Source organism: Capsella rubella, unplaced genomic scaffold, assembly GCF_000375325.1.
Source record: "Capsella rubella cultivar Monte Gargano unplaced genomic scaffold, Caprub1_0 scaffold_6, whole genome shotgun sequence".
In the NCBI taxonomy this organism is placed as follows: domain Eukaryota; kingdom Viridiplantae; phylum Streptophyta; class Magnoliopsida; order Brassicales; family Brassicaceae; genus Capsella; species Capsella rubella.
The window spans coordinates 2,812,387-2,823,815 of NW_006238918.1; the positions used below are offsets into that span (position 1 = coordinate 2,812,387).

Here is an 11,429-nt window from a genome sequence, read left to right on the forward strand (position 1 = left end):
CAAGTGTTCTGCAAATCAATGTCTACAAAAAAAACACATGAACCAAAATCTAAAAGTACAAGAGACTAGTACTGAACTTTATCCAAAGTACATCAAAATTCAAAACACTCAAAACCGAAATCCACGCCATCACCATAGACGGATTAAGATTCGTTTTAATGAAACTAGAAAAACACCGACTAATCAGATTTAAATGTCAAGACAAGACATAGCAATGAGCTTTTTGTTCACAATTGTTGTCCAATGATGTGATGAACCATTGACAATCTGAGTCTCCTTCTTTCAATGATGAGTTGAATAATGTTTAATCAATTTCTTATATAGATCGGCACATGCCTTAAGACTTAATCTAATAATCCCTTTGAAAAGTCTCAAGTCCTAATTTTTTTGCATAATTTCGGTTGAGAAGTAAGAAAGTGAGAGAATTAGAGCCAAAGATGAGTTTTTTACTTTCACGGAATTTAAAAAGACAAACACAAGATAAGTCAATGTCGTGGTAATAAGGGAAGATTTGACCAATCCATCACCGCTTTAACATGGAGGAGATTAAAAAACGAAAAGAAAAAGGTCTTGACTTTTCTTCGTTTGTTTCTTTATCAAGCTGGTTGTTTCAATTTGGCTTTAGCTGATGCCAATTTGGTGGTCCAATCTCTCTCTTTTTTTTTCTTTTTTTTTTATGGTGTTGTTGCTGTTGAATCATTTTTTTTTTTTTTTCTGATTTCTTCCTTGATTCATAGTTTCATACTACTCTCCTTGACTTTCTTCTTTTTAACATTTATTCTCGTGTTCGAGGTTCCTTTGTCTTTTGTCTTTTCACTGTTCTGTGTCGTGAATCCCAAGCTCTATACCTCCGAAATTGGCTTGGCCCACGTCTTTTCTGGTCTTTTTCTCTTCTGGGTAAGTCTTCTTCTTCGCATTCCTCTGTTAAAAATCCGATCTTGCTTAGTTCTGTGGGGAGAAAGAGAGAGAGAGAGGGGATTGTACAGTCTTTGACCTAAAGGCTTTACTTCGTGAACAGCTTTGGCTTGTTGTGTTTCAGAACTAGACGAATAGTCTGAATCTGTTCCCAAGGCGATGGCAATGTCTTGAACTATTTCGGACACGATCCTGTCCATTCTATGATGAAAGCTTAGTCTGGGGGATTTGGTTTCCTTGAGTTTTGTGATCTGACTTTTTCCTTACTTTGCCCTTTGCTCTAGGTTATTACTCTTACTGGTTTTGGATCAGAGTCTCGAGATTTTTCTTAAGAGTACTCTCCTCAAAGTGGCATGACCTTTCCGATAAATTGACTTGAGGTCTTTGAAGAAGAATTTAGAGTTATGGGGAGTTTTTGCTCCAAGAGCCTTGGAATCAATTTTGGCAGTGAGTATTCAGGTTCAAGTGTGGCTGATGATGGTCGAGAACCTGATTCTGGCTACCCACAACCAAATGGGCAGACCAGTTTAATTAGTCCTGGTATGAGGCAAGTTATGGTTAAAGACGTTAAGGAACAAAGCCAATTAAAAGATGTATTCTCTTTTCGCGAAAGGGAAGCTGAAGACAATTTCTATGATGGGATTCCGACGTATACCATGGCTCCATCACAGAAATTACGTTCTGCAAAATCTACTCAAACCGCAGTTTCAAAGGTTAGTTTAAAGTGAGATAGATTTAAGCTCCTTTTAGCGACTACGATCACTAGTTAGTAACTGCAAGTGTCTTTTAACTGTAAGAATTCCTAAAATGTCGTGAGACTGTGAGAACAATACGAAGTTGCTATGTTGTGGCAGGTTACAGAGGCAAGTGTACTTTTAGGCAAAGCAGGGTTAGGTAAAGCAAAAGATGTGTTGGATACTCTTGGGAGTAGCATGACGGATCTGAGCAGCGGTGGATTTACTTCTGGAGTTGCAACTAAAGGAACTGAACTTGGAATTTTAGCTTTTGAAGTAGCAAATACAATTGTCAAAAGCTCAAATCTCATTGAATCCCTTTCTAAGACGAATATCAAGCATTTGAAAGACACTGTCCTGTATTCCGAGGGTGTTCAAAATCTAGTCTCGAATGATTTCGATGAACTCCTCAGACTTGTTGCTGCGGATAAGAGGTGAATATTCGAATCCCGACCTTTTTTTTTTGCTAGCTCTTTTGAAGCATTGTAAGATAGTTAACTTGATAAATTTGCAGACAGGAGCTGCAAGTTTTCTCAGGAGAAGTGGTTCGGTTTGGAAACCGATCCAAAGATTTTCAGTGGCATAATTTACAGCGCTATTTTGATAGGTAGAATTATATAAAATATTTGGGCATGAGATAGTGTTAATATTTGTGTGTTATAGCTGTCTTTCAAGCTGTTAAATCGTTTCTTTTGTCCTCAGGATCAGCAAAGAATTAACCCCTCAAAGACAGTTGAAGGAAGACGCAGTATTAGTTGTTGACCAACTGATGGTTCTAGTGCAGTTTACTGCTGTGAGTAGTGAATACTTTCTAAAATTAGAAACAGCATTTTGACTTGTTCTTGCCACTTAGATGTCTGTGCGTTGAGCTGTCAGCTATCTTCTTTAGTAGCTTTATACTTTCGAGAAAATTTGTGATACAAAAATGCAGGTAATTTGTCATGTTACTCAGACATCTCAGAATTATGTGTTTGCCTATCTCTTTTGATTCAGGAATTATACCAAGAACTCCAAGTATTGTATCGACTGGAGAAAGACTATGAGCAAAAGCGTCGAGAAGAAGAGAACTCAGCTAACAGCAGTAAGGGTGAGTTATCGAGGATTACTTGCCTTATATTATTATTATTATTATTGTTTTTGAACAAATTACTTGCCTTATTTATTAAGTTTAAACATTGGTCAAATGATAGTCCTTTTTTTTAATGTAGGCGATGGCCTTGCAATTTTAAAAACTGAACTTAAAGCTCAGAGAAAGGTAGTGAAAAGCTTAAAGAAAAAGTCATTGTGGTCCAGAGGTTTTGAAGAGGTGTGTACAGCTTTATCATTTAACATCATCAAATCCTTCAGCTGTATGGTGTCAATGCATCGTTTCAATCACTTCAAACATTATACTTCACCAACTAAATTCAGCCAAACTAAATCTATTGTCAGGAAAATCTTGCATACAGAAATAGATTTTATGATGATGTTTTTTTGGCTTACCTGCTAATTTGTATTTCAGGTGATGGAGAAACTAGTTGATATTGTACATTTCTTGTTGCTAGAGATTCATAATATTTTCGGTGGTGCTGGTATGTAAGTTCTCCTTTTTGTACTTTCACCATGTGCGACTGAGCATGTATCAAAGCTTTTGAATTTTCAGTCGTCCACTGCTCTATTTTAGTACATACTGTGATTTCTCTAGTTAATTGATCCTCACAATTAAGTTTTCACACAAAAATTTAACTATAATATCAAATTCATTTTCTTTGCCTAGATGACCAACCATCAAGGAAAGGTGCTGCAGATTATGATAAAAGATTGGGACCTGCTGGTCTTGCTTTACACTATGCAAACATAATTGTGCAGATTGATACACTTGTGAGTGCACAAATGTAGGATTGCTTCATTTGGTTTGGTCTATGTGTATTCTCGCAATCATATAGGATGTGATGTTTTGATGGGTATAGGTCGCTCGTGCAAGCTCTATAACTTCAAATGCAAGGGATTCTCTATACCAAAGCTTGCCACCTGGTATAAAATTGGCTCTACGTTCCAAGATAAAATCTTTCAATGTCGATAAGGAGGTAATGTCATCTGTTTTACAGTCACGGGTGTACAAAACTGAGGAAATAACGTGGCTCTTTGGCTACTCACACTGAACACAAGGTGTTATGGTTTATGATTTTTATGAACAGCTTTCGGTTACACAAATCAAGGACGAGATGGAGAGGACACTGCATTGGCTTGTCCCAGTTGCAGGCAACACAACCAAGTAAGAAATCTGACCCTTCTTTCATAACGCCAACTTTACATGTTCAGCTCGGAGTATAAATTCTCCTTTGTAATGGCTAAATTGTTGAATGGATTCCTCGCAGAGCACATCATGGTTTTGGTTGGGTTGGGGAGTGGGCAAATACAGGGTGAGTGATGGATGAAATGAGACCTGCACCTTCTATTTCTCCTGCATTTTTTTTTGTGCTTTTCCGCCAATGGTTTCGTTTTTTAACTTACAGGACTGATTTCACTAGTAAGCCTAGTGGTGGAGATATATTACGTATTGAAACACTCTATCACGCTAGTAAAGAAAAGACAGAGATCTACATTCTTGGACAAATAATTTGGTTACAACATTTGGTTACAAAAGCAAAGAGCGATGCTCGAGGAGATCCTCGACTTTCTTCTATCAAGTCTCCATTGAATACTATGAACCAGCAGTTGATATCTGAACCACTCAGTGTCCCATTAGTAACAGTTGAGGAGCAAAATATGTTGCAAGAGGCAAGCAAACGAAAGAGAACTCCTTATGTTAGCAAGAGTCAAGATTTTGATTATGAATATTCTCGGGCAAGAAAATGTGACCCTCTGAGCAAAAGCAGTGAGTATTTCCGTGGAGTGAGAAGAAGCAAATCAGCTGCGGTGAAGAGGTATCCTTCGGGTTTCCCGCTTCTTGATTTTGTTATCGACAAGGAAAAAGTGTTGGATGTGATCGATCGGGTGGATGTGCCCAGAGATTATAAAGCATTGTTGAAAGAAGGTAGCTTGAGTTTCTAAAATATAATGGAGAGTGTTGTTTTGTGGTCTCAATTGCTTCTGATGCATACATGTTTGGTTGTGTATATAAGAGAGCATAAAAGAAGGCTATGGAAGAAGTTGTAATGAGACATCATGTTGTTAGATCATTTACATTATTTCAATATAGTGATACGTTTTCAAAAATGGGACGTTAGCTTCTGAAGAGATGATTAAAAATCCTGCTTTGCGATGAACATCATAGCAAGACTTGTGCTAAGCTTACAAAGATACTAAGAACAATAAAGAACATTCTCATACATGGCAATTAGAATCTGCAAGACTTAATCTTTATTTCATTAAGTAATGGAAACAAAATAAACAAAAATTTGAGTAACAGTGAATGGATCTGTTCAGCACCATCTTGCCAGCTCTCATGGAATTTGAACCAAAAGAAACTATAAATACGGAATCAGATTCCGTTTGGTGGGAGAGTCACAGGCATTGGCTTTTTTTTTCGTTATTGTCAGAAAAAAGAAGAAAGTATTAAGCACGAGAGAGACAAATTAATCTCTTAAGCTGCTGACTCCTTGGAGATCTTCTCTGCTTTTGCAACAACCTCATCGATGCCACCAACCATGTAAAATGATTGTTCAGGAAGATCATCGTACTTACCGTCGAGTAGACCCTGCAATGATTTACAGATTCATATAAGCTCACATACAATTGAACAACAATAGAGCAAAGAAAAAAGCTGCCATCTGAACTAGAGAATCAATGTATATAATATACCTGGAAACTGTTGATGTTTTCCTTTAGATCGACGTATTTTCCGGGGGCACCAGTGAAGATCTCAGCAACGTGGAAAGGCTGACTCAAGAATCTCTGGATCTTACGGGCCCGGGCAACAGTCAGCTTGTCATCTTCACTTAGCTCATCCATTCCCAAAATGGCAATAATATCTTGTAAATTCTTGTAGTTCTGTAGCACCTTCTGCACACCACGAGCAGTGTTGTAGTGCTCCTCACCCAAAATGTGAGGCGAGAGCATACGGGATGTTGAGTCCAAAGGATCCACAGCAGGATAGATACCAAGCTCAGAAATCTTCACATGAGAAAAATAATAGTATAAGGATATCAGCTTAATGAGCATCACATAAAAATATACTGAAAAGAAACATCATAAAGAGCCAACTTCACACCTGTCTTGATAACACAGTTGTGGCGTCCAAGTGAGCAAAAGTTGTGGCAGGAGCAGGATCTGTCAAATCATCAGCAGGGACATAGATGGCTTGGACTGAGGTGATAGACCCTTTCTTGGTGGTTGTGATTCGCTCTTGAAGAGCACCAAGATCAGAAGCCAGAGTTGGCTGGTAACCCACAGCAGATGGGATACGTCCAAGCAACGCAGACACTTCAGAGTTAGCCTGCACAAGAGAGTATACCGAGTTAAATATAGATCGTATGCATACATATACGGCACATAAGTGTTGAGTAATAGACACAGCAACGAACAAGGCTCACCTGAGTGAAACGGAAAATGTTGTCAATGAAAAGCAAGACATCTTGGCCTTCGGCATCACGGAAATACTCGGCAACAGTTAAACCGGTCAGTCCAACACGAGCACGAGCACCCGGGGGTTCATTCATTTGTCCGTACACAAGAGCACATTTGCTCTCAGACTGTTCAGACAGGAAAACAGAGAGAATTGATCAACAAAATCAATGCTAATTGCTTGCAAAATAATGGTGAAGCTTAATCCAAATTAGATGAAAACCTGCTTCTCGCCTAGCTTAATGACACCACTCTCAATCATTTCTCTGTACAAGTCATTGCCTTCACGAGTTCGTTCTCCCACACCAGCAAACACAGAGAAACCACCTGTTCCCAAGAAGACACACCAATTAATAAATGCAAACAGAGACTACTACGATTAGAACTACTTGTGTTAAACAGACCATGAGCTTTGGCAACATTATTGATCAGCTCCATGATAAGCACAGTTTTCCCAACACCAGCACCACCAAAAAGACCAATTTTTCCTCCTCTTTGGTAAGGAGCAAGAAGATCAACAACCTGGAAAGAAAGAAAGGAGATTAAGACCTCAAAAATCAAAGACAACACATGTGACCTGTGAATACAGTGCGGAGTTAGGGTCCAGTATCTACCTTAATACCAGTGGCCAGGATCTCTTGCCCAGTGGCTAGATCAACCAAAGCTGGGGCATCTCTGTGAATAGGTAGGTAATGGTCGGTCTCTGAGTAACAGCAAAACATATTGTCACGACAGGTTTGCAGAAAGGGAGACATTGATAAAATGAGTGGCTAAGACTTCTTACTGATTTCGCCTCTCTCGTCAATAGGCTCTCCAAGAACATTCATGATACGTCCAAGAGTAGCTCTTCCAACAGGAACCTGAATAAACAGGTAAATTCACCTCACATCATAAGACATGAATCCCTCGGAAAAAGCCAACAAGAAGATAAAAATCACAAACTAGCGAAACTAAACGAATTGAGTTGCCATAAACGGATGCTCAGATCTAGACTAAGATATCAAATGGCGAAAATGTACCAACTTTGGGTCCTAGTCGCGGATCTAGAGAAAACATTGAAATTACTTACTGTGATCGGAGCGCCAGTGTTGAGAACCTTCCTTCCGCGGACGAGACCCTCAGTACCATCCATAGCAATGGTCCTGACGACATTTTGACCCAAGTGATGAGACACCTCAAGCACCAGCCTCGTGGGATGATCCTGAACCTCGAGAGATGTCATGATCGGAGGTAATCCCTCCTGATCTTCGAATCTAACATCAACAATGGCACCAATGACCTGACAAACACGCCCGATCGCACCTTTGCCACCGTAATCATAAGTCTTCTTGCCCTCATCCTTAGCTGGAGCGGAGGATGGCGCAGCGGAATTAGCCGGAGAAGATGTAGAATACTCAGCGACTCGGCCAAGGAGTGTCGCACAAGGAGCGGCTCGATGCGCGGGACCTGGAGATGAAAGCCTGGGGTTTCGGCTCCCGATTAAAGAGGATTTAGAAGTAGATCTGCCCGTAGATGAACGGAGAAGCGATGATAAGATTCGCCGACTCGCCATGACTGTGAAACAGAGAAAGCGAGATTAAGAGAGAAAGGGGCTCTCTCGCTAGGGTTACAATATGAAAATGTTGTCTTCTCTCCTCTCTCGTCTTCTCGTCTCTCCTTTTAACTCCTCCTAAAATTCACTAACGTTAGACCACTTCTTCTGTGTAACGTGTTTTGTTCCCACTGCGACACGTGTAATTTTCCGATTCTATTCCATATCGAGCCGCTGATTGGAAGGAAATAATCAAACCGTTGATCTTTCTGACCCCAAAAGGTAAATTCATATTTGTAAATGTCGCACAACAACAAAACGAAGTTTGTATATACGCTCATTTTTTTTGTTCAAATATGTATATACGCTCATTTTTTTTTGTTCAAATATGTATATACGCTTATAAGTTGTGGACAGAGAACAAAAACTAACATCAATTTCTCAAACTCCATATGTACAGTATATGTAAACTCTCTATTAGGTGGATAAAATAGTAGTATTGTTTAATCAAACGATGTTCCCAACATTTCACCACCAAAACTATATGTCTAGCATGATCTCAATTCTCAACTTTGATCTCCCAACTTTCTTATTTATATTGTGGATCCCCAAGGGCCAAGGGTCACTCTTCTTGGTTAGCCTTTAATTTTCTAAGTAAAAAGATGGATGAAAAGGCCAAAACAAGCCCATTATCTAAGCCCACCAAAACAGAGTGAGTGGAGCTTAGATTCGGCAATCAGCATATGTTGTTACCCTAGCATTTCCTCTCTGTCTCTTTTCTATCTCTCTCACACACCTACTCATGGCGTCTCGGAGAGTCTTATCATCGCTTCTCCGTTCATCTTCCGGTAGATCTGCTGCTAAATTAGGCAACCGTAACCCCAGGCTTCCTTCTCCTTCACCCGCGCGTCACGCTGCTCCATGTAGTTATCTCCTCGGCCGCGTCGCCGAGTACGCCACCGCTTCACCGGCAAGCTCAGCTGCGCCATCTTCTGCTCCTGCTAAGGATGAGGGCAAGAAGACCTATGATTACGGTGGTAAGGGTGCGATCGGGCGTGTTTGCCAGGTCATTGGTGCCATTGTCGATGTGAGATTCGAGGATCAGGAGGGATTGCCTCCGATCATGACATCTCTCGAGGTCCAGGATCACCCCACGAGGCTGGTCCTTGAGGTTTCTCATCACTTGGGTCAAAATGTCGTCAGGACCATTGCTATGGATGGTACTGAGGGTCTCGTCCGTGGAAGGAAGGTTCTCAACACTGGCGCTCCAATCACTGTAAGTGGTTTCTGTGCATAGATCCCCCCATCTCGGTCGTTGATCCGTAAAATCAGCCATTGTTAGGTGTAGATCTGTGGCTTCGTTGATTGGATTTTGCGTACTCTCAGTTCGTATTTCCGTATCCTCAACGTTGACTTTATACTGTTTTCTACAAAAGGTTATTCATTTCCGAGGAAGACAATGTCCAGCTGGTTTCGTTAATTTGGATGCCTAATCATTTCTTTGATACCTCCCCATCTGTATTATGTGTACGTTGCAATAACAGAAATATGACTTTTGGCTTGTTTTCACTTTTAAGGTTCCTGTTGGAAGAGCTACTCTTGGACGTATCATGAATGTTCTTGGAGAGCCCATTGACGAGAGAGGCGAAATTAGTAAGAAGTCTTTTAGCCACACACTTTATCCATGTCTCACTTTCTGCAAACCTGTTGTGACAATATGTTCTTCTTGTTGCTCAGAGACCGACCATTACCTACCTATTCACAGAGATGCTCCAGCTTTGGTTGACCTAGCCACTGGGCAAGAGATCCTGGCCACTGGTATTAAGGTAGATTCTGAACCCTAGCTCCGTGTCCGTGCTATGTATTCACAGGTCACATGTGTTGTCTGTCATTTTTTGAGGAGTTGATCTCCTTTCTTTCTTTTCAGGTTGTTGATCTCCTTGCTCCTTACCAAAGAGGAGGAAAAATTGGTCTCTTTGGCGGTGCTGGTGTTGGGAAAACTGTGCTTATCATGGAGCTGATCAATAATGTTGCCAAAGCTCATGGTCTGTTTGGCACAAGTAGTTCTAATCGTATTAGTCTCTGTTTGTATTTATTAATTGGTGTGTCTTCTTGTGAACAGGTGGTTTCTCTGTGTTTGCTGGTGTGGGAGAACGAACTCGTGAGGGCAATGACTTGTACAGAGAAATGATTGAGAGTGGTGTCATTAAGCTAGGCGAGAAGCAGGTTTTCATCTAATTTGGATTAAGCTTCACCATTATTTTGCAAGCAATTAGCATTGATTTTGTTGCTCAATTCTCTCTGTTAACCTGTCTTAACAGTCTGAGAGCAAATGTGCTCTTGTGTACGGACAAATGAATGAACCCCCGGGTGCTCGTGCTCGTGTTGGACTGACCGGATTGACTGTTGCCGAATATTTCCGTGATGCGGAAGGCCAAGATGTCTTGCTTTTCATTGACAACATTTTCCGATTTACTCAGGTGAGCCTTGTTCGCTGCTGTGTCTATTACTCAACACTTATGTGCTGTATATGTATCCATATGATCTATATTTAACTCGGTATACTCTCTTGTGCAGGCCAACTCTGAAGTGTCTGCTTTGCTTGGACGTATCCCATCTGCTGTGGGTTACCAGCCAACTCTGGCTTCTGATCTTGGTGCTCTTCAAGAGCGAATCACAACCACCAAGAAAGGGTCTATCACCTCAGTCCAAGCCATCTATGTCCCTGCTGATGATTTGACAGATCCTGCTCCTGCCACAACTTTTGCTCACTTGGACGCCACAACTGTGTTATCAAGACAGGTGTGAAGTTGGCTCTTTATGATGTTTCTTTTCAGTATATTTTTATGTGATGCTCATTAAGCTGATATCCTTATACTATTATTTTTCTCATGTGAAGATTTCTGAGCTTGGTATCTATCCTGCTGTGGATCCTTTGGATTCGACATCCCGTATGCTCTCGCCTCACATTTTGGGTGAGGAGCACTACAACACTGCTCGTGGTGTGCAGAAGGTGTTACAGAACTACAAGAATTTACAAGATATTATTGCCATTTTGGGAATGGATGAGCTAAGTGAAGATGACAAGCTGACTGTTGCCCGTGCCCGTAAGATCCAGAGATTCTTGAGTCAGCCTTTCCACGTTGCTGAGATCTTCACTGGTGCCCCTGGAAAATACGTCGATCTTAAGGAAAACATCAACAGTTTCCAGGTATATTATATACATTGATTCTCTAGTTCAGATGGCGACTTTTTTTCTTTGCTCCATTTTTTGTTCAATTGTATGCGACTATGTGAGCTTATATGAATCTGTAACTCGTTGCAGGGTCTACTTGACGGTAAGTACGATGATCTTCCTGAACAATCATTTTACATGGTTGGTGGCATCGACGAGGTGGTGGCTAAGGCGGAGAAGATCTCCAAGGAATCAGCAGCTTAAGGGATTGATTCATCTCTTTCATGTGCTTAATACTTCTCTTCTTCTTTTGTTGACAATAACGAAAAAAAAACAAGAGCAATGCTTCCGGCTGTTTCTGCTGATGCATTGCTACCATTGTGAGTGTGAGAGATATAGTACGGAGAAATTAGATTCATTCGTCAGAGTTTTTGACTTCGAATAAAGGAGACAAGTGTCCATGTTTTCAATCTGGCCACATTTGTATTGAAGTTTTCGTAAGGAAAGTGCTTTTACAGGATTCAATGTT

General features: G+C 40.6%; 3 protein-coding genes across 3 annotated transcripts; 2 read left to right on the top strand and 1 right to left on the bottom strand.

Moving 5' to 3' along the window:
* Nucleotides 1-542: 542 nt before the first annotated feature.
* On the top strand, nucleotides 543-4,847 carry LOC17884488. The gene is made up of 13 exons (XM_006287174.2): nucleotides 543-897; nucleotides 1,200-1,628; nucleotides 1,770-2,083; nucleotides 2,164-2,256; nucleotides 2,352-2,442; nucleotides 2,643-2,736; nucleotides 2,858-2,955; nucleotides 3,151-3,220; nucleotides 3,406-3,509; nucleotides 3,599-3,715; nucleotides 3,827-3,903; nucleotides 4,007-4,051; nucleotides 4,145-4,847. Exons 2-13 carry the CDS (start codon nucleotides 1,320-1,322, stop codon nucleotides 4,680-4,682), a joined length of 1,950 nt encoding a protein of 649 aa, XP_006287236.1. The 5' UTR covers nucleotides 543-897; nucleotides 1,200-1,319; the 3' UTR covers nucleotides 4,683-4,847.
* A 129-nt stretch (nucleotides 4,848-4,976) lies between these two features.
* On the bottom strand, nucleotides 4,977-7,825 carry LOC17881263 (ATP synthase subunit beta-3, mitochondrial). The gene is made up of 9 exons (XM_006287335.2): nucleotides 7,264-7,825; nucleotides 6,979-7,054; nucleotides 6,809-6,897; nucleotides 6,599-6,716; nucleotides 6,418-6,521; nucleotides 6,164-6,322; nucleotides 5,842-6,066; nucleotides 5,433-5,744; nucleotides 4,977-5,328 (listed from the first exon to the last, which is right to left on the bottom strand). Exons 1-9 carry the CDS (start codon nucleotides 7,744-7,746, stop codon nucleotides 5,215-5,217), a joined length of 1,680 nt encoding a protein of 559 aa, XP_006287397.1. The 5' UTR covers nucleotides 7,747-7,825; the 3' UTR covers nucleotides 4,977-5,214.
* Nucleotides 7,826-8,479: 654 nt separating this feature from the next.
* Nucleotides 8,480-11,420, top strand: LOC17884090 (ATP synthase subunit beta-1, mitochondrial). The gene is made up of 9 exons (XM_023779956.1): nucleotides 8,480-9,001; nucleotides 9,303-9,378; nucleotides 9,463-9,551; nucleotides 9,653-9,770; nucleotides 9,848-9,951; nucleotides 10,047-10,205; nucleotides 10,303-10,527; nucleotides 10,625-10,936; nucleotides 11,051-11,420. The coding sequence occupies exons 1-9, from the start codon at nucleotides 8,528-8,530 to the stop codon at nucleotides 11,162-11,164; spliced, it is 1,671 nt and encodes a 556-aa protein (XP_023635724.1). The 5' UTR covers nucleotides 8,480-8,527; the 3' UTR covers nucleotides 11,165-11,420.
* The last annotated feature ends 9 nt before the right edge of the window (nucleotides 11,421-11,429 follow it).